At 26.8% G+C, this 22,454-nt stretch overlaps 3 protein-coding genes across 11 annotated transcripts; 1 reads left to right on the top strand and 2 right to left on the bottom strand.

The window, feature by feature from the left end:
• Nucleotides 1-333: 333 nt before the first annotated feature.
• Nucleotides 334-11,585, bottom strand: LOC126878324 (protein polybromo-1). Of its 9 annotated transcripts, none has more exons than XM_050641004.1 (27): nucleotides 11,421-11,585; nucleotides 10,677-10,791; nucleotides 10,343-10,588; nucleotides 10,116-10,244; nucleotides 9,868-10,047; nucleotides 9,338-9,782; nucleotides 9,132-9,244; nucleotides 8,964-9,062; nucleotides 8,826-8,888; nucleotides 8,411-8,563; nucleotides 8,178-8,345; nucleotides 7,945-8,111; nucleotides 7,510-7,804; nucleotides 6,396-6,601; nucleotides 5,964-6,303; nucleotides 5,307-5,891; nucleotides 5,067-5,224; nucleotides 4,830-5,002; nucleotides 4,548-4,720; nucleotides 4,343-4,414; nucleotides 3,375-3,557; nucleotides 3,016-3,138; nucleotides 2,250-2,493; nucleotides 1,688-1,838; nucleotides 1,549-1,598; nucleotides 1,348-1,465; nucleotides 334-1,272 (listed from the first exon to the last, which is right to left on the bottom strand). In XM_050641004.1, exons 2-27 carry the CDS (start codon nucleotides 10,779-10,781, stop codon nucleotides 1,056-1,058), a joined length of 4,956 nt encoding a protein of 1,651 aa, XP_050496961.1. In that variant the 5' UTR covers nucleotides 10,782-10,791; nucleotides 11,421-11,585; the 3' UTR covers nucleotides 334-1,055. The 9 variants fall into 9 exon arrangements, with proteins under 9 accessions (XP_050496961.1, XP_050496963.1, XP_050496969.1 ...); XM_050641006.1 differs by having other exon boundaries at nucleotides 10,677-11,420; nucleotides 11,498-11,568; XM_050641012.1 differs by having other exon boundaries at nucleotides 5,307-5,446; nucleotides 5,723-5,891; nucleotides 10,677-11,565.
• Nucleotides 11,586-12,390: 805 nt separating this feature from the next.
• On the top strand, nucleotides 12,391-14,710 carry LOC126878308 (cytochrome c oxidase subunit 4 isoform 1, mitochondrial-like). The gene is made up of 4 exons (XM_050640961.1): nucleotides 12,391-12,538; nucleotides 13,167-13,385; nucleotides 13,530-13,722; nucleotides 13,953-14,710. The coding sequence occupies exons 1-4, from the start codon at nucleotides 12,437-12,439 to the stop codon at nucleotides 14,060-14,062; spliced, it is 624 nt and encodes a 207-aa protein (XP_050496918.1). The 5' UTR covers nucleotides 12,391-12,436; the 3' UTR covers nucleotides 14,063-14,710.
• Nucleotides 14,711-15,247: 537 nt separating this feature from the next.
• LOC126878304 (terminal nucleotidyltransferase 4B-like) lies at nucleotides 15,248-21,359 on the bottom strand. Its single transcript, XM_050640952.1, has 8 exons — nucleotides 20,769-21,359; nucleotides 19,374-19,544; nucleotides 18,696-19,053; nucleotides 18,336-18,482; nucleotides 17,947-18,140; nucleotides 17,712-17,865; nucleotides 17,483-17,618; nucleotides 15,248-17,337 (listed from the first exon to the last, which is right to left on the bottom strand). Exons 1-8 carry the CDS (start codon nucleotides 21,125-21,127, stop codon nucleotides 17,138-17,140), a joined length of 1,719 nt encoding a protein of 572 aa, XP_050496909.1. The 5' UTR covers nucleotides 21,128-21,359; the 3' UTR covers nucleotides 15,248-17,137.
• Nucleotides 21,360-22,454: the final 1,095 nt, after the last annotated feature.

The following is a 22,454-nucleotide window of genomic DNA, read 5'->3' as shown; positions in this document are numbered from 1 at the left end:
AGAACAACCAGTTTTATTCATAAATGATACAGTAACAAAAATTGTATTTTTTTAAATTCAATAAGTTAACATGATGTAATGATGATATCTTTTTTATATAAGTCGATAATTTTTTTTAATGCAATTGTAGACCACAGTTGTACGTTTTTATGTTTTACATTATAAACCGAATCTCAAATAAACAATTTTCATTACCTCCATGCATGTAATATACTTTGATTGTACAATAAGGAAGTTTTTATGTAATTTTGGCATAAAAAATTACTTTTATCTTTAATTATATACAAGGTACTTATTGAAATTATTAAATCAATATTATAAAAAATTCAGAAATAACGGTTATTAAATATTTTTTATATCAAAGTTCTTTTAAAAAAGTAAGTGAAAATATTACATTAAAAATGTATGATTGTATGACATAAAATTAATATTCATAGATACAATTATAGCATTCTCTGTGTCAAATTGTTTTCTAAAATGCATTATTTTATATTTACAGCATAGTTTCATTTTACAGTATGAATACAGTTAATTGTCAAATCACACTTTCATGATACGCGATACACAAAATACAAAATTTTTTTATGAAACGTTAAAATTAAAAATAGCGAGATATTTACAAAGTGGTGGCTCTTACAGCGTAATATTTTCGTTCTACTCCTAACAGATCCATAGACGAAGTATCGAAAATAATGCTCATATAGCATGGTTTTCATTTAATAAAAAAATTCGTTTTTTGCTAAACTGAATTATTTGTGATAAATACATTGCAGATCTATTATTTGTCATTGACGACCTTATAATAAGAAAGACAATTTCTTAGTTAGTTCTAATTACAAATTGAAAATCACTGGAAAAACTTAATTTATAAGTAAGTTAAATTTGAGGTACTAATTAGTGAGTGTCGTAAAATGAGAAGAAAAGAATCTAAAAATATAAATATACTTGTCCAAATAATAAATCTTCAGTCTTTCATCTAGCATCGACGGACCTGAAAATTGTAGTTTTAAGGTAGCATCGAATATTAAAGATTATAAATCTTAACATGTTATAAACTATAAAGTTTTATTGATGGCTAACACATCTCGCATCATCATGTTCCTGAGTGTCCATAAGGCATTTACCACATTTCCATGGTTGCCTACACCATTGCCTAACCATTCCGCAGGCAATTTCGTTACATCAGGGATTTGTGTATTATCAGGATTAGCATTCATTTGTTTGTCCCAATTTGATATGTACCGATTTTCTACATTCAGTGCTTCAATATATCTGTAATTGCAATATATTTGCAGTAAAATAATCAAGTATAAATTAAATTGCAGTAAAAATATTCAATTTACTTACCGTAAGTACGCATCTGAATGTAATACGCGACTTGGTCTTGGAGGAACAGCAACAAACATGGGTTCCGGTTGTTTAGCACCAGAAATGTTGCTTGTTTGCGTAGCAGCTGCTGATGTTTCTATTATAAAAATGATATGTAGAAAAATTAGAAAATACTTGTAATAAATATTACTTTGAATTTGTTAGAAATAAATAATATACCTGTTTCCATTGGTGGCAATATCGTTGGACCTTTTGATGCCATATAGTTTCTATAATTAAAAAAATGTAAATGAAAGTAAACGGATTGTATTATAAATATGAAAGTATTGTTTCATTATGTAGCATTTTGACATCATACTTGCTTCTTTCCGTAGGAGGTATTATACGTCCATTTGACTTAAGGATATGTACTTCCTTAACGTGCCTTGCAAGTCTTTGTACACTTGGAAATGGAGGTACAGATTTTTTCGTACGGCCACAACCACGCCATTGACATTGAAATTCGACATCTATTAGAATATATATTTCAAAAATTGAAGATTTTATTCGTCCGTGATGGTATATATTATATATATATATACAAAGTGTACAAAAAAATTATACGTATAGTATTTATCAACACAAGCAAAAAAGTCTTAATAAACGTGAGTTCAAAAACCATTAATTTCGGAGTTATGAGATGTTTTTTCAGTAAAATATTGATCCCCGGCGTTTCCCGTATCTCTTGGCAACATTTTACGATTCATTGTATCAACTTATTTAATGAAGTAATTCGTTTACTATACACTGTACTTTTGTACACTAAACATCCCATAACTTCAAAACGGTTTTTAGACTCATATTTATTAAGATGTTTTGATAAAGTTTTTCTCCAACATTTTTGTGCACTCTGTATATAAAATAATACAGATAGTACTTACCGCTTGCAGCATTAATAAAAGACGATTGAACATGTCCATTTTGTTCCGCAATACAATGGTCGATACAATCGGTCATATCTTCAAATTGCCAGTCACAATTATCCCAGCAACATTCATAAACTACATCTTGTAAAGCATTAGTGCCTACTGAAACATTATTTCCTTTAAGTTGCCCACCATCTTCATTCATTTTAATTGCTCTTTCCTCCCAAGCTTGTTTTTCTCCTGCTGGCAATTTCCTCCACTGAAATATAAAAAAATATTTATGTAGCACACTTTTGTTTTAAATAATCTGACATTTCTTTAAAAATTAACTTTTCAGACCTTCTTGATGAACAAATATAAAATAGTCATGAAATGGTAAGAAATTAATTTCAATCACAGAGCTACTTTCCATATGCATATAAATAATTTATATAATTCATACAATACAATTTATAGAACATATTAGTATAATAACAAATGCTATACTAAAAAATGTATGATAAATAAATTATAAGTGAAAATTATGAAATATATATTTTAATATTCAGATTAATTTATAAATCGTATATAATTTTTATTCACTAGATATACCGTACTTGTGTCATATTTGAAAGAAAGATGAAGTATGCAGAATAACATACCTTTTTACAATATTTTACAAAAGAAGTTCATTAAATCTTTTTTTAATATTGTGTTCAAAAAATTGAATCTACATACTTTCCTTTCCTTCAATAAATTCTTATAGTAAAAGGAAAATCAACAGTAAAAAATAAATAAATACCTCGTTGCCAACAATTCTGCTAATCTCCCCAAAGGATGATTCAGGATTGTTTTGTGTAATCTGCGTTCGCATTTTACTCGAATATAAAATATAGCCCGTAACTAATTTCTTACCCGCCGTTTTCTAAACAGAAGAAAACACAAATTATAATACCACTGCCTTATGAAAACGGATATTGATATTATACCTTTAGAGGTAAAACATCTAATTGTCGTTCTAATGTTAGATGACAAAGTTTAAACGGTGCAAAAACAAAAAATGTATATGCTGGCATATTTTTCTAAACAAAAATAAAATGAAATAAATAAAATGCTATTTATGAACAAGTTATAAGCAAATAATATCACGATAAGTCCTACCTTTTTAGTCGACACAGGTGTCTGAGTATTGGAGAGCACCGGTTGAGCTTCTGCAGATCCAACGGACGGTGGACCACCAGCATCCATGCTGTCCTCCCCAACTCCTACTCCTACTCCCACTCCTAATCCTACTCCCATGCCTAGTACATCGGGTTCCAGCTTCGGTAACAATGGTGATGCTTCCTATACCATTTATGTTATGTTACGTTCATTATCCGTTACCGAATGTAATATGAATATTTTTTTTAATATTTTAGAGTGATGTAACAATTTCGTATATTAATTAAAATTTTCCTTGACCATAGATATCACGACATTTATATAAACATGACTAATCCTTTCTATTTCTTATCGAAGGTAATAGATTTCATCTGATTAAATACTACAATTTAATACTATATTACTATGTGGCTTTATATATCCTTTTAATATTTCAATTGAACTGCTGAATAAATGTTCTAAATCTTGTAGCTATTTAAATATTAGTACTTATGCATTCCATTTAAAGCATAATGCTTTGTTTTTATATTACTTGGGTTAGAGTGACATGGAAGCGAGACTTTTTGGTGGTATTCTACGTATATCATATATGTATATACATACATGTATTAGAGATAAACCCAACAGGTGCTCTGAATTGAAATCTATTAAAAATAATATCTAGTCCTACATAATACTGATATCTCAAAAAATATTTTATGTAAACAAAACACAAAATATATACATAACAAATATAAAAGAAAGAAAAATGAATATGCCGGCATAAAATGAGGAACATGCTTAAATACAAATTGATGCAAACCTGTATCACACGCAAGTGATATTTGCATATACAACAAATTTTATGACAATATTGAAGTTGCACAATTTTTAATATGAATAGTTATGAGCTTGCGTGTGATTATTAAAAAAACATGCATCTCTTTGTATCATTAACCAAAAGGTAAAAACTTATAAATAGAAATTACCATTTCAAATTGAGCTGAACTAGGAGTAACAGACTTGACTTGATTTTGCGTCTGAGCCACATCGCCCGGAATCTATAACACACACATCACATGCAAAGCAATGATATTCAGTTAGTTGCATATCAAATAACAAGCATATCAAATAACATATCGTTATCAAAGTTTTGCATAAAATGTTATCTAAATGCTTAAATTTCATACGAACCTTAGCTGGATTAATAGGTCTTCGGAAGAAGTAAATTTCGTCTTCAGTTACTGCTGAATTATGATTAAATTTTTTTAAACCTTCTTGTCCTAATTTTTTCATGAGGCTTTTACTTTCATCGTATAACGATTCACAAATATATACATCATCTTCTGGAATTTCAGTCGGTCGACCTATATAAATATGTAAATTTGTATAAAAATAATTTTCTGAAATGTATTCTTTTTATTTCATAATTAATGTGCATTAGTTATTTTATTAATTACATTCTTATATACTCACTACAAATGTATTCTCCATAGTCAAGGACGGCACATTTTCCAACAATGGCCACGATAGGGTGAGTACCATCAACTGTAGATAGGAATAGTTCTTGTTTATAAAATAACTTAGTAGGAGCATGTGGTACTTCTGCAGGCATTAACAACCATGGGCCTTTAAAATAACACTTTCCACTGAAAAAATTAATTACTTGGAATAAACATCCAAATCATCAGCAACTTATAAGATGTTACATACTCTTTTGTCGACCATATAGCATCAATTTGTGCAATTTGTTGTCTACCTCCATCTGTTGCGACATAAACAAAATCTCCAGTTTTTACAGACCCTGCACATGTATTATATTGTTCATAATATGTATTTTCTGCATCATCTGGATTATATAATATCACATTCTAAAAATAGATATATAATATATAAAATATGATACATAATATAATATATATTTTCTAATTGTAATATATCAATGTCACTTACAGGTCTTTCTTTCTCTGTCAATTTTTCTCCTTCCTCTAACTCAGCAATTTCTTCTTTGTGTTTCTCTAATCTTTCCTTATATACTGATATTACTCGCTTTGGTTCTAATGATTTCTCTCTTGGAATTAGCTTTAAATGATCTGGATCAAAATTCCAGACTTTAATTTTTTTAAAAGCTCTTGCTTTTGTAGAATATCGCGATTCACATACATAAACATCTTTTTCTAAGAAACCATCAGGTTGCATTCTAAAGTAATCCTTAACACTTAGTACACAACACCTTCCAGCTACTTTTGCCAAAGGTACAGCTACATGAGCGTCACTTTTAAATAACTCCTTGTCAAGGAATTTTCTAGATGCCACATGATAAGTTTCACTTGGTCTATAAAATAAATTGCCATATAACATTTGTTGACCTTCTGTATTTGTCCATAGTCGTTCTATGAGAACCACACTATATTCCATGCCTCGTTCTGTAGGTTCTATATATGCAAAGTCCCCAGCTCTATATACTTCTTGATTAAAACTCATAGACCCACCATTATCACTATTACTTCCCTCTGTATTAGTATTTGTTTCAGAATCCTAAATAAACAAAATAAATACATTAAATATTTCTTTTCATTGTGGAATTAAATTTTATACAATATCACATACTTTTGTCTCATTGCCATCACAGCTTTCATCCTCATTAGGTAATGACAGTTCTTGTTGTTGTTTAACACGTTTTAATTCTGCAACTTGTGCAGAAAGATCAAGAAGTGTATAGTTAAGTGCTGGTGAATGTAATAAATCCCCTCCACGAGTTACTTCATCACGAGTACGTAAAAAAAATGCTTGTAGTTCTACACTATCCTCAAAAGGTTGCGAATCTGTACGTGATAATCTTCTAGCTCTTTCTAAACACGTAAATACATCTTCTTGAAAACGATCTAATCGTTTATATACTCCACGATCTAATCTTCTTTTAATCAAATCTAATGATAATCCTCGTATCCTAATATTTAACAAATTGAATTATTCATATTACATTAACAGCATAAAATAAAATTATAAAGGTAACATTTATTTAAATTAAAAGTAACATACTTTTTCCCATCAACTATGTCGTGTTCTGGAAGTTCTGCCATTGAGTCAGAATAACACCTTCCTTCTTCATCTTGATGATTATAAAGAGCAGTGAAGATTGTTGCTAATATTTCTTGAACTGCAGCTGATACATCTGGTACACTTTCTTCATCTTCACTTAATTGTAATTTTGTTTGAAGAACTAATCTTTGTAAAATTAAAGCATCCTATAACATGATTTTTAAGTAGATTGTAATTATATCTAAAACATACTAATAGCAATAAATGTTGGAACTAATATGTTGATAAACAAAATTTATAAAAAGAAGATTAAATGAATAATATTCTAAAAAGAATGTTGTTTACTTCTGTTTCACTCTTCTTGCATTTTTTTGATAAACGTTGATCTACTTCCTTATCTCTCATTAAACGAATAAAACAAGGTCGAACTCTTAATGCCTTTTGTACAAAAACATTATTTTCATTATTAATATTTCCTTGTTCAAACATTCTGAGCAACAATATAGTATATATATATAAAAAGGTTGCAAACTTATAACTTTCACAGATATTCACTTTTCCATGTGTTTAATTTATGATTATTTTGATAAAATTGCATATTTACACCAGTTTTATTATTGTATCTATTCATAGATAAAAGTCATTTATTATTCTGTAAAATCCTTATAAGGAACCGTATGAAATGGCAAAGCTACGAAAGAAACTAACTTCACGTAACCTCAAAAACTATAACCGTAAACAGATCAAGCTTTCCATGTTTTAGCGCGAAATTTCAATTGGACTTTTGGCATTCACATTATTCGTATTTCCTATACACTCATTATGATCATATGAATTATTTTAAATGAAATTAGAAAAAAATTAAAAATAGAATATTTTTCTATGTATTTTCTTATAAAAAAATCATAAAAGTTATTGACAATTACCTCTTTAAAAAAACTTTTTTCTTAGATAGAAATTAAAACATCAGAAACATTTTAGTAATGATTATACAGAATATCTAGTTTTTTAATAGACAGAGCGCTTTTTGCTTCAAAAATTAAATTAATGTGTTAATAAAAACTTTATTTTAAGCAAATACTTTAAAAATGTACATGTATATCAATATACAAACCTTGTATATTTGCGAATCAGGTTCATTATACTTGCAAGCATTATCAAACATTAATATGAAATCTGATACGAGTTCATCCAAATTCTCGTATCCATTATTCTTTAGAGCAGACGCTATTTTTTCCATGTTCATTGGTTGTTTAATAACTTCATAATAATCAGGGTATTCATTTTTATTTGGTAATTTCATAAAAATTAAAGATAACTGTCTCCCTTTTGCGTCGTGATAATCTTTTATAGTGTCATACATAGTTTTCAATTTTTGTAAGTGTAGTGGTACAACCTTTTTAGGTCTCCTATGTATTATAAAAAGATATATTTAATATATTATATAAAAAAACATGTAATACACTTACAAACTGTATTAATTATAATATTCTTAAAAATAAACCTAAATACTTTTGTAATTATGTTATACATTTATAATACTACATACCCAACATTTCTAGTAGGAGTAGATGCACTTGATTTTGTAGGTTTGGGTGTCTCCGGCAAAGGACCTAATTCTTTTACTTTATCCATTAGAACTCTCTCAAGGGTATTTGCATCTTCATATATTAAAGAACCTTCTTCATTGTATTGGCGACAATTGTTAAACATTAACTAAAACGAAACAATAAAAATTAATATAAAATGTATTCGTCAAATGTAATAATGTAAAAAATATACCTTAAAATCTTGTATTAATTCGTTTTCACTTTGATATTTTTCTGCCTTAATATTAGCTTCAATAGCTAACATATCAATTGGTTCTGCTATCACTTGATAATAATCTGGATATAATTTTTTAGAGGGTTTTTCCATAAACATTAACATTGGTTGCCGACCATCTTCGCACTATAATATAATAAATTCTGTATTGTTAAGCTTCAGTTTCAGTAATCAAAATTGGAATTACTTACAACGTATTCTATAACACATTTAACTAGTGCATACAATCTTTTCTTCAGTGGTATATTGTCTTTATATTTTCCACGTGTTAACAGATTTGAAGCACGTTTAATAAGTTTAGGTTGATGAGAGCTATTTTCAAATTCACTATCTGAGTCTGAATCCTATAAATAGTGTTAACAAGAACAAAAAGAAATACATAAGAAGTTTAGATTAAATACTTAATACAAAAAATCTTTTAACTCAAAATTTATACTAATAACTCGTACATATAAAAATATTTTTTTACAAATTATTCATTTACTATATTGTTAATATGTTATTATATTGAATAAAAAAAAAGTAAATCCCACTATCATATATATGACCAAAACATAAAATTTAAACAAAACATATTTTTACTTGAATAAGATAAATATCACTTACCTGATCAAATTCTAACAGTTCATGTACTTTTTCTTGCATAATTTTCTGTAGTTTTACAGCACACTGCATGTGAAACATATAAGTATAAATAAATAATATGTATCAAAAATGTGAAATTTTTAAATTATTGTTTAATACCTTATATAATCTAGACGTATGAATATTATATTTTTTTGCATTTTCAAACATAATATTCATGTCACCAGCTACTTCACTCACAGTACCATATTCACCTTTCTACAAAAATGATGAATTAAACAAGAATAACTTATAAAATATAAAACGATTTGTAGTTTTATTAATTACCTTTATTTTAGTACGAATTTGTAATAAAGAAATAGGATTTTTAATCGTTTTGTAATAATCGGGGTATAACCTCTTTGATGGCAGTTTCCAAAAATATTCGCTCATTCTAACTCCTTATACAGAAAAAAAGAATTATTCAATACTATTTCTGTAAAATATTTTTTATCTCCAATATCATAATATTTTAAAGAAATTTCATAAAATACCTTGATTGTTAGGTGCTGTTCTGATAGTTTGAAATAATTGCCACTGTGGATTATCAGCTTCTTCAGTTTCTGCAGGTTCATCTTCTTCATCATCACTTTCTTCATCTTCATCTGGTAATGTTGCAGTTTGAGCTATTAAAGACTGTGCCATAGTACGACTTCCTCTTTTACTTCTTGTTGATGGTGCTGTTGTTGCAATTTTTGGAACAGTACTGCTTAAGCCAATATCTTGCTTTCTTGCAGCTGCAGTAATAATTTTTTTCAAAAGCTTTGCATCTTTATAAATTTGAGAACCAGGCTCATTAAATTGGCAAGCATTACGACACATTAACATTAAATCTTTTTCCATGTCTGTAATGCTACTATAGGCTCCTTCTTGAATTTTTCTTGCAACTGTTTTTAAATCTACTGGTGTTTCAATTACATCATAATATTCTGGATATAACTGAAAACAAAATTTGTCGTATAATAAATGCGTTTATAAATCAGCGATATATTTATAATATTTTATCAATAAGAATTTATCAAACTTTTTTAGATGGTTTTAGTTGAAACATTGTATGCAATGGTCTGTTATTATCAGCTGGATCTGTTGCTGTCATAACTGCTGCAAATAAATCTTCAAACTGTTGCATTGTCTCTTCATCAGGATTTGTAGAACTTTCAGATGTATCTTCTGCATCTTCTTGTTTCGTTGTAGCTTTCCGAGCCTGTATAATTAACATTACATTAAGTATTTATAGATTAATTACCTGTATGTAATTACATTTTTGCTTACCAGTCGTCCTACTTTTAGGATAAGTTTTCCTTTAGGTTCTGGATCTTCATATTCTTCCATAATGCGATTTTTTGTATTTATACATAATTCCCAGAGTTCAGTGGCATCTTTATATTCAGGAGATGTACGCTATTTTAATAAAATAATATTAATAACATAAATATTAACTGAAGACCATATAACATATTGTTTTATAATATATACTTCTGTGAGTCAATATATATTACCATATAAAAAGCTTTTGCATTATTAACCATGAGTTGAATATCAGCTGCTAAATCATCCATGTCCCTGTATTCATCTGTTTTTAGTTTCTGCTGAACCTTTAGTAGGTCTATAGGATTTGTTACAACTTCATAATAACCTGGTTCTTGTCTACGTTTAGGCACGCGTATAAATGCATCACATAATAATGTTCCATCTTCTTTCTTTTGATTACGTAGAACATCATATAATTGTTGGCACAGGTCACTCTAAATATTTAATAAAATAAATATTAATTTTTGGTGAAACATTGAAATTTTTACTAACAATAATCTCAAATAATATATAACAACTTACAGGATCTATTTTTTTCCGTCTCTTTGTCGGTTCAGGTGGTATATCGTCACCATCATCTTCTGTGCCTCGACTTGCAACTGAAGATGTTCTACGGCGCTTGTTCATCTTGAACAATCTTAGAAATCATGCAAAATAAACATGTGCACAAACAAATATACATTAATACTTTATATCAATATGGATCTATTGTATTACAATTTCACATCTATGTCATGATGTCAATATAAAGGATATCCACAGGAAAGATTAACTACATGTTATGCCTGGCTAATACAATGTAATTACATCACTTAAATCCACAAAATAAAAATGTGAACAGAGATTTTATAAAAAGAATTTCATATACAATATATTCATTTACTAAATGTGTTACTTTACAAAGAAATTCCTTAGCGTACGTATTAAGTATGAAAATAGTCGAGATACACAACTGCAGCTAAGAAAATTTCGCCGCCATGATATGTCGCCACTGTGCTTCAAAATGCACAAATCTACAGCATTTCAATTTTTTGATGTAATGCTGTAAATAAACCCATCTTGGTTGGAATTTAGTATAAAAATTATAAAATGTTCGCACTTGAATAACTGATGAATTAATTAAAGAGTACCACAGAAGTTTACAACAAATCATCAAAGTAAAATTTGCCGCCATATCAAAACCTCACTGTATCTTTAACATTGTTCGTCCACGAATATCATTTTACTTTTCGAGGCACTGGTGTTATCATTTTCTGAAATCCTCACCTGTCGTTAAAATTTGTATAAAAAGTTTTTCATTAGTATACAACATGTAAAATAAAAGCGTTACAAATGTACTCCACTTTTCATCTGCAACGCACGATGACACACGACTTAGCTAACGCCATGCCGTAAGCAACCGCGGGTTTATAATCACACGAATTGTACGATCCTATAGCCAGAAATAGAGACTACTTCATATATCCTTTCATACATAAATCTACTTAGTCGATAAGGTAGATTTATTTTTAAAAATTGTATCTCTCAATGTATGTGCATATAATATAATTTACTGAAATTTATATCTAATAAAAGTATTGCAATGATTACTGTAATGAACATTTTAGTAAAACATTTTTCATACGAAAGAAAATGTTTTTATAATAAAAAATAATCACGCTTACATTTCGTAACTGTTCAGAATTTATAACGATGTTAAATTTTCAGTATGCTATGCAATGAGTAATGCTTAACAAGGTCCTGAATATTTTGTCAACTCAACAAGTATTTTTTTTACTTTTAGGAAACATTTTTCATTTTATCAATTTTATTAATATTTTCCAATTTGCAAGTTTTTAATATAATCATTAATTTCGGAAACTAATAACTTTATATATATATATATATATATATATATATTTCGATGTATATAATATAATAAAATATCGTATATTTGATTTCTATTTTGTTTCTTTGCGAACAATATTAATAAAAAACAATTTAATTCATAAACAGATTAACATTTGTTTATAATTACGATTGCAATCTAAACTATTACAGTTATATGTATATACAATATACATATGTAAATAATATAAAATATATGAATTATACAAAGGGATAAATTGTGTATTAGAATTAAATTTTTTTCAATTTTTCTAAAATTATTGCCACAAAACGATTTTATTGAGAACTAAATACTTCTTAATTTGTAATAATTGCTATTTAAAACTCGATTATTGTGTATCGATACTTTAAAATTCGATATATCTACATAGTAATGCAGCGTGTAAGTGTGTAGCATGAAGATATTGACCGTTCTTGTGTGTGTGAATGCATCGAACTGTGACTTAACCATACTAGTTGCCAATTCGGTTCTCCTGGAGTTAGGGTCGGCAAAAAAGGTAAAATTTTACGTAATAAATACATTGTTAATTGTTGATATTAGTGATAACCAAAGGTATATTTTTAAAGTAATAAACTGCTAACTATACTAGATCTAAACGTATATCGTTTCGTCTATTAAATTTTCTTATAAAATTTAATGTGTTAGATAACAAATGAAAATGGCGATCAATATGTAACATTATCTTAAAATTAAGTACTTTCACATAAATTTAATATTAGAAGTTATATAACTTTTAATTACTGATATTTGTTTTCATAATTTTATATTTAATCAAATTTATTGACTGATAACTTTGGTATTGATATTTAAATATTATTTTAATATTTTGCTAAAATATTTCTTGTGTGTATGTTTAGATCATGATTGTCATTGAAAATTTGTATTATACACATACGTAATGAAATTTATGTTTAATTGCCAAATGAAATTCCTAGTTTTATAAGCTATATAGGCGTTATGCTGTGTTCTAAAAATATTATAATTTTTAATAAATAGCAAATAATATTTATTAATTACATTAACATTGACCCATTATTTTTGTTAAATTTATGAAAACATTCTACAGTAAGAAATATTTCATTTTGTATATGTCATTTTATATTTAATATTTTTGTGTGATTTAGCATACAATGGCAAATAAGGTATTGTTATCATGCTTGCGACAAAATACTTCAAAGTGTGCAAATTCTATTCGTGGATTATCAGGAGTATCTGGAGTTCCTGACAAAATTGGTAATAGGGATATAGTAGGTCATGGATGGAATGGAGAAGCAGCTTACTTAGATCGATGCGATTTTCCTTTGCCTGCAATTCGTTTCAAAGCAAATACTCCAGACATAATGGTAAAGTAATTATTATACTTATAGCCTTTTAAATTAAAATAGTTTTTATATTATAGTATCTATTAGTTTAAAATACACATCAAGTATGGATATCAAACATAAAAAATGTGAATTAACCAAATTAAGATGTGAATCTTTATACAGGCATTGCGAGAAAAAGAAAAAGGTGATTGGAAGAAATTATCAATAGAAGAAAAAAAGGCATTATATCGAGCCAGTTTCCGTCAAACATTTAGTGAATTTCAAGCCTCAACAGGAGAATGGAAAGGACATATTGGAATCGCATTCATTGGTGTGGCTTTTAGTCTTTGGGTAGTAATGTTTCTCAAAACTTTTGGTAAGTTTAAAGATGTATAATATTTATAAAATATATTACATTTATTTTTATTTATTTATAAGATGTATTAGTAAAATAAAATAGTATATACATTTCTTAGTATATATTTCTCTTTATTTAAACCTTAATACAGCAGGTAGATCAATTATAGTAAAAAATATTCTATTTTAAATATACTAAAAATTTAAATATAGCACTTGTTTAATATTATATAATATATAATCTTACAGCATACCCACCATTACCAGAATCATTTAATTTGGAAAACAGACTTGCACAACTGGAACGTATGAAAATACTTGAAGTCAATCCTATTACTGGAATTAGTGCGAAAAAATAAATTTAATTTGCTTATGTTTAAAAGCATAGTAAAAAATATAGTGTATTATACACTAACAATTGTTTAATATAAATGTTCTGTATAAAGTTAGTAAGAAGAAACATTAATAAATTAAATATTTCTCTCAAAATAAGAAAATCTTTTTATGCAATTTTTGGTTGTATCCTGCATAAATTGTAAATACTGTTCTTATACGCATCAGGATTTTGGTCTACTTTAGCGTCTGTCACTATTTCTATTAATTCCTTGAATTAATTTGATTAGGTTTACAAAATAGTCATCAATGTTAAATTATCATTGGGTATCAATATCTCATTCATATTCCTTGTTTCTTTTCCTCATTTTCACTCGAATTCTTCCTAGTCACCCAAATGAACGTTCTAATATCTCGGACTATGGATGCTTAAGCGAGCAGCAGTTGTACATATTTTATATTGCATAAACACATTACGGTTTAACATTATCATTTATTTAATAATACAAATATAATAATATGGGTAATTCTTTTATTCCTATTACTTTCGATCTTTTTAGTTAAAATTTGTTAGAATTACTTGAGATAAGTGGTTAACATTGAATTACATGAAAAAATATCTACTGTAAAATATGTATTTTAGTTTAAAAAAATAAATAATGTAATAAAAAATACTATAATTAGATATAAATCTTTTTAATGACATTTTATGTATATCAATTTAAAGGTACGCATCCACTTGTGAGTAAAACTATCGCAAATTGTTCTCGAGAATATTTCTCGAAAGTGGATTATCTGATTTGTTAATGAGAAATACTCTTGAGAACAACTCATGATAGTTTTATTCTAGAGTAGACGCGTACCTTTAAACTTTTCAAATAAAACATCCTATACATTCTTCTTGTATAAAAATAAGAAACATAATAAAGAATAATGTAATTATAGTACAAGTTGCATAGTTCAAAAAAGAAATAAATTAAGAATTAATTTATTTCTTTGTGTTTGGAGGCTTTATTTTATCTTATTATTACATCTCACTATCTTATTTTTATATGTTAAAAGTAGGAATCATTTTAGCTCTCAAACTCAATTCTAAACATGTGTTAGTTTGCTTATAATTTACTTGTTATTATTTTGTACTGTGCAATTTTAGAAATAGATCTATGACTACAATATTTAAAATTAGAAAGATAATAATAATAATACAAGAAAACCTGTTATTACTGTTTATTAAATTTGTCGTGTTTTACATTTTTAAATAATTTTTGAAAATAGATAAACATAAATCACAAATTATTAATAATAAATTCTTACGAAAATTTGATTCTAATTGAAAAATTTGTAATCATCCTTGCAGACTAATCAGCGGTAATAACAATAACAATAGTAATAATAATTACATAGTTTTAAGAATGTAAAATCCACATTTTTTGCTGGTCACATTGTGGTTTACATACACCATACATACATGTATACACACACATATGTATGTTGTTACGGTTAATTGACATCCTAATTATAAAATTGAATCACAGCTTACAATGTTATCCATGAACAATGTTTTGATAAATAATATTATAGAATACTGCGCAAGAAGTAGAAGTTTGGAGGAAAGTGAATAATAGAGTTATTGATCTCTGCACTCGAATTTAATGGGAGACACTGTTTGAATCACATTACAACTTGCATTAACACAAAATGCAATCTGGATAAAGATTCTTAATTAGTAAATTGCTATTTTTACGCAGTTATCTTTTTTCAATTTAAGGAACAAAGATTTGTATTGAAGAACGGAATGTAATTTTCAATAATAAATTAGATATAAGATGATTTTCACAAGTACATTTCAATAATAGTTTTCAATAATACAAAGGCCTTCTGCATATATTGTCACATACAAAATTTTTGAAACGTTGCTCAGATTTTAAAGAGTAACACAAAATATGTTTAAATGCAATGTCTGATTCGTGCATTGAATTTGTAATATTCGACCATAATGTATATGCTTACTATTATTCTCATAATATAAAAATAATGTATTATTGTTCAGGAGAGACTAAAAATTACAAACTAGTGTTATGAAATCAGTAATTCTGTATAAAAAGTAAAGCATTATGCACAATTACGACTTTAAAGAACACAGTGTAAAAATCTAAAGTGTATCATTTTTTTCTTTAATAAGTTAATATTTTCAAAAATATTTTTTATTCAAAATTTGTTGATCATCAGCACACGAACTTATAACTTTATTAAAATCCGAAAGATATACCAAAACATTTTCACAATTACTGGACTTACATATCATAGCAAAAAAATACGTAATTCTCACATGTACATGGACTAATCCATGATCTTAAATGATAAAATTATTATAACAAACACTATTTTAGATACGTACAAAATAAAAAAAATGTAGTAGGTAACTCTTAGACTTATTTTTCTATGTTCGATAATATATATTACAATATTTACAATAGGTAAGTTCCAATATCACCAATTTTTCTGTTATCCCTTTGTTATAAGAATATAGTTCCGTATAGAAAACTAAGTCTTTATCATCATTATTAGAGTTTGTTTTACAACTTCATGAAATCTTTAAGAAAACTGCACTGTAAATAATCTTTGTATATATCGTTCGTATTATATAAATGTATTACAATCAGTTTACCGTGATTATGGACACAATTACTATTCAAAGATTGCAATAAGGTTGTAACTTCGTAAACAATAATTAATAAAATATTACACGTCTTTTTTAATGTTGTTTGTAATATGTGCAGTAATGCAAAATAAAAGTAAAACTAGACCAATCTATATTACAATTCTGTACGTCTTTGGTATGTAAATTTTCGTACAGAATAAAAAATTGTTCTGGTGAAATGAAGAACTTAACTATACCAGGGCCACTTGCTTGTCCATATAAGAAAAATGTAATATAGAGTATATCAACTCTATAATTCTAGACACAGAGCCCCTCTAAAGTGGAAAGGATAATTTAGTTGCATGATGAAAGTTAATCAATGTCTTTTCACCACACAATTATGATATTGAGCTCTCTACTTAAGTGTGAAACAAAGTCCAACATTATTTTACACGTTTCATCACCGTACACAATCTCCAGTACCACGAGGTGTAATGCACTGTTTTTTTCGCTTAACGGTTTGTGATCTTGAACTTGGACTATGGCTATTATTATTATTTCCATTACTGTGAAGAGAGTGTTTTGCTTTACTTTGTCCACTTATATTATTATTTATTCCACGATGATGATAGTTTCCTCTGGAACTATGATGGTGATTACCTGTAGCAAATACATACTTTTGAAGTACATAAGTTTGAAACATATAAAGTTCATTCAAACAAGTAATCAAAAACATCCAAAAATGTTATGATAACTGTAGATTATGAAATATTTAAATATTTAAGAATTTATTATGATTACATACCATGAGCAGTTCCTTTGAATGGCTTTTTCCATTGTGAATGATGAGTATGTTGATTATTATATACATGTCTTCCTTTATTTCTATCTTCTCCTTTTCCACTAGCATTAGGAGAATTTCCACGACTACACTCGGAATCCTGATGAAATTGAAGATGTATTAAAGGAAATTGAAAGTATGATTAATTTATAACAATTATTTTCTTCTATCTTAACAAGTTAGAATTTTGTACCGTATCACTAGCGGGTGCAGATAGTGTTGAAGCATCAGATGCAGTAGAACTTGATAATGAATCTACCTCACTCAAAGGTAGTGGGAATGTTTCTTTAATCCATTTGCGATATTCTATTACTTCATCTGTCACGCGAATTATTCTTCCTAGTATACTGCATAAAATATATTTTTAGAAAATAATTGATTGAATCATAAAATATAAAAAAAGACATAAATATTGTAAATAATCTTACCTTATTTTATTTGCATCATTAACTAAAATATTTAAAGGACTAACTGCTTGTGAGAGGACATAATAAGCCCAATCAAATGCGTCTTTTACATACAGAGCACCATAACTACTACGACCAATATCATTCCCTGGTGTAAGTGGATCTTCTATGCATAATAAAGAAGGTCGATGGCCATCTATCATATCTCTTTGAACCTAAAATTAATATGAGACATGAGATTTACTTGTAATGTACTGAACAAATACATACATGTATATAATAAATAAAAACATTCAATACTTCATATAAAAGATATCATTCTTTAAAAATAAATATAATACTTGTTTTATATACCATTTTATCAGATGTACAATTTTTATATAAGGAACTATCATATAGATATATTTTACCTCTTCTTTCGATATGTAAGTACCACCATCTTTTACACGAATTCCTGTTTTAACATAATTAAATTTCCTACCATATAATTCCAAAAATTCTATTAACAGCACCCCAAGATTAGCACTTGAGCAATAAGCATTTTGTCTGGGATGTAACTGAAATAAAATTTCATCCACATGGTAGGAAAAGATTAATTGTCTATTTCAAAAAACATAAATTCGCTTTTATAACCCAAAATACTAATATATGAGTCTTATAAAGCATAACTTTTTAATATTATTACATTATTTATTTTGCATATGATTAAAAAATTTGTGCAGCAATTAATTCTTATTTCTACATTTGAAACAAAAATATTAACATTTTACCTGTAAAAAACTGATAGTCATAAGTATTAAACTATACGAGGAAATTCCACCAGTAAACACTTCATTCAGGTCTCTTTGTAACAAGAATTGTTTTAATACCATTACTAATTTTTCCAGTACTGGAAACCTCTTTTTAAAAGAATTTATCAATTCTGCAGATTTAACGCCATTATTCATATTAAAACTGATATCTACTTTAATCTCAGTTTCTTTATCAGTCAACTTTACAATTGGGACACTAGCTTTATCCAAAACTTTAATAGAAGATGGTTCAGCTATATTTTGATCCAATAAAGCACGTTCCAAAGTACGTAATGGAAGATTTGTCCACATTCCTATTACTACTAAATCTATATCACTAAAAATAAGTATAAATCTTATCCATTTAAAGAATTTTAGTATGATAATTAATAATGTATATGTTTGTATTACACATAATGTCATCAATAATATATACAAAGTATTAATCAATGTATAAGACTTATTAAAGATAAGTTTATGTTATTTAGTATTATTTGACATAATTATGGATTTATATATATACATTTATATATATGTATATAAAACACTAATGTATATATATATAAAATACTAATTTATTTAAAAGATATCTATATATTTTACATGTGAATACATTACTAAATACATTCCATTTTAAATATGTACAATGATACGTACCTTGTAGGTAAATATAAACCAGTGCGAAAGCTGCCAAATACTTCAACCTTAGAATCTTGCCAGAGATCATATATTACTTGTTCTATCCTTTTGACAACACGCATTCGTAAACTATGTTCTTCATTAGAGGGACACATATAAGCAAAAAAATCTTCAATTTCTTCATGTAATCTAAATATAAAAATATAATCTGTTATGATAATTTTTTATTTATATTAACATTAAAAAATGTTGCAACATGTATTTTGATAAATTTTTTATTGTAAGAGATTAATTTTAAGAGATAAAAAGAAATGTTATAGTAATTATTTATTTTTTATTTAATATTAAAAATTAAGAAACATAAAGAAATATACGTACTTTTATTACAGCTTTTCTGTTATATAAATTTTCATTTACAAGTGCATATTTTATATAGCATAGAATATGAAAAAATATGTTTAATATATAATATAAATTTTTTAATTCGAAAATCACCAAAATATGTAACAGATAATAAACTTATTTTTTCATATCTTAGAACAAATAAATAGTACATTTATATATTCTTATATTTAATAATTATACAAATATATTTTGAATTTAAATGGAAAATTTTTAATACTTAGTATTTCATACAGTATAGTATTTAATACAAAGTATTAAAATAAATAAGTTTTTCTACATATCTTCCTATATTTTAAAAATATTCTTAATACAATTTTAAATTTTGTACAGAGATGTATAAATAACAGAATATAAAATGAAGTAAGATATAATAATACAAAAAATTAAACAATAAATATTTAAAAAATTTCATTTAATACTTAAATATATAAAATAATAGTTTATATGTTATTTGCTGAATAAATAACAGGCGTTGTGTTTATAAAAAAAAATATTATTACAAAAAATAGAATACACCTTTTTATAGATAAACATGTTTTACTGTACATTAAATAGAGAAATTAAAAAATTCAATAGACAAAATTTTTAATACTATTTTATTATTTATTTAAATTTATTTCTAATATTTTCTAATTTGGAAAAAATTTGATTGTTGTTACTACAAACATAAATAATCGTATTATATAAACATCCACGTGTGTTTACAAAATCATTATAGATTTAGTAAAAACTAAAAATGCATTGGAAAATTTTGTATTTTTAAAAACATGGAATAATTGAAAAAAGTTATTCAATCAAATAAGTTGTATTCATTATTTAAAAAAAAGTAGATTTGCATTTGTAGCATATCTAATTATAAAGGGACCTTGCTATACCCTATTTGTAAACGAGCGTGAACATACATAACCTTAATCACACCCATATGGACAAACTACAAAAAGGCAAATAATTTAACTTTCATAAGACAAACAGTATATATATAGATGAAAACTCGATAACAAAACTTACCCAATAACACCCTTCGAATAATGTTTATTAGGTACCCGCCATGGACAACCGCCGTATTCGCCAACTAAGGCATCGTAATTGTAGTTCATGCCGTAGGTACTAGCACGATTATCACCTTTCCTACGAGATGGATTATAATAGTTGCTGCAAGTATTATGTTGCATGCGGTCCCCTGTACGAGAATTAAGAGAATCCAAGGATATGAAGTCTTGTTGAAGCTTCATTCCCATTACATTCGAAGACGAGTCGTTTTTCAACGTTAAAATATCCAGGCCTTTCTCAGCTTCCCAAATGTGTAACCACAAATCCTTAGCAGGGCCGAACTGCTCCGGTTGATACCAACCGATAGTCGGATCCATTAAATAGTTCTCGATTCTGTATCTTACGATTAATGGTCCTTGCACACTACACTACAATTCCAATCTTAATTCAACTTTAATTGAAAAATTGTCTGATTTATTGTAACCTGCGAACACTATGAAATTCATACATACGACCAATGAACAACAGTATTTTAGAAGGAACTTCATACACCATTGTGCGAACATAGAATAATAAAGACAACTCAAGCAATTTGTTCCTGCAGATGGCATTATCACCTACACATCTGAAAATATATTTCTGGAAATACGGTTAAAAATTATTTATCGTACAATTGTACAGTACAATTGTATATGTTATTCAAACAATTTCAAACATTAGTATTCGAAGAAGAGAACAAATAATGTTTCACAGAAAGAAAACAATATTATTTTATGTCAATTAGACGTATAACATATTAATTTACATATTGGAAATATTTAAAAATTTATAGAATTGATAACAGTAACCAATACTAAAACGACTTTTGGCTTTTTACTTGTTTCAAATTTGGAAAATGTATTTATAGGTGGAAATTACTAGATTCTAAAATTTAAAAAAATATGAAACATTTCTAAATTGTATTTGAAAATGCTAGATTATTCCAGCATTTTAAATTATAAGGAAGGATATCATATCCAACATGTATAATATCAAGGAAGATAATACGTAGTTAGTAACCATAGAACTAGAAATCTTTTAATAAACTAATTTAATTACATATTCTGCAATCTGTATGAATTTCATATATATATTATGTAAAAGAACATATTAAAACTAGTCCAAAATATGATCCAGCATATGTCTGTGTATACGTATGTATTGTATGTATTGTATGTACAGTAGTTTAATTAAAATAAATATATTCCCAACAGATATTATCTATTTTCACAAAATTAAATATTTTAGTTATAATTGAATTAAACAGCACTGTATATCTGGCATTGAAACCTCAAAAACTAAATAATTTAAGCATTATATTATATATTGTATATAACAATATTTTTGTAGATATATTTTTTATATTTATAATATGATATTAGATTATTACATTTTTATTTAGAACGAAAATTATTTAATAATAATGATTAATAATAAAACAAGTGTTTAGTATAAGAAAACATGTGAAAAAGATATAAATATATCAATTTAAAATAAAAATAATTTTAATATAAAAAATGAAAACGGAGTGATATAAAAAACGAGAATACTATCATTTATCAAAAGACAATAATGTAGAAGCTGTATCCTGCTGCATCCCTACAAGATATCTAATGGAAGTAAATGCAGGTAAAAAATTAATTAAACGCGAATCCTGTACGAGAC

This window comes from Bombus huntii, chromosome 2 (assembly GCF_024542735.1).
Source record: "Bombus huntii isolate Logan2020A chromosome 2, iyBomHunt1.1, whole genome shotgun sequence".
In the NCBI taxonomy this organism is placed as follows: Eukaryota; Metazoa; Arthropoda; class Insecta; order Hymenoptera; family Apidae; genus Bombus; species Bombus huntii.
This window is presented reverse-complemented; position numbering and strand designations above follow the sequence as displayed.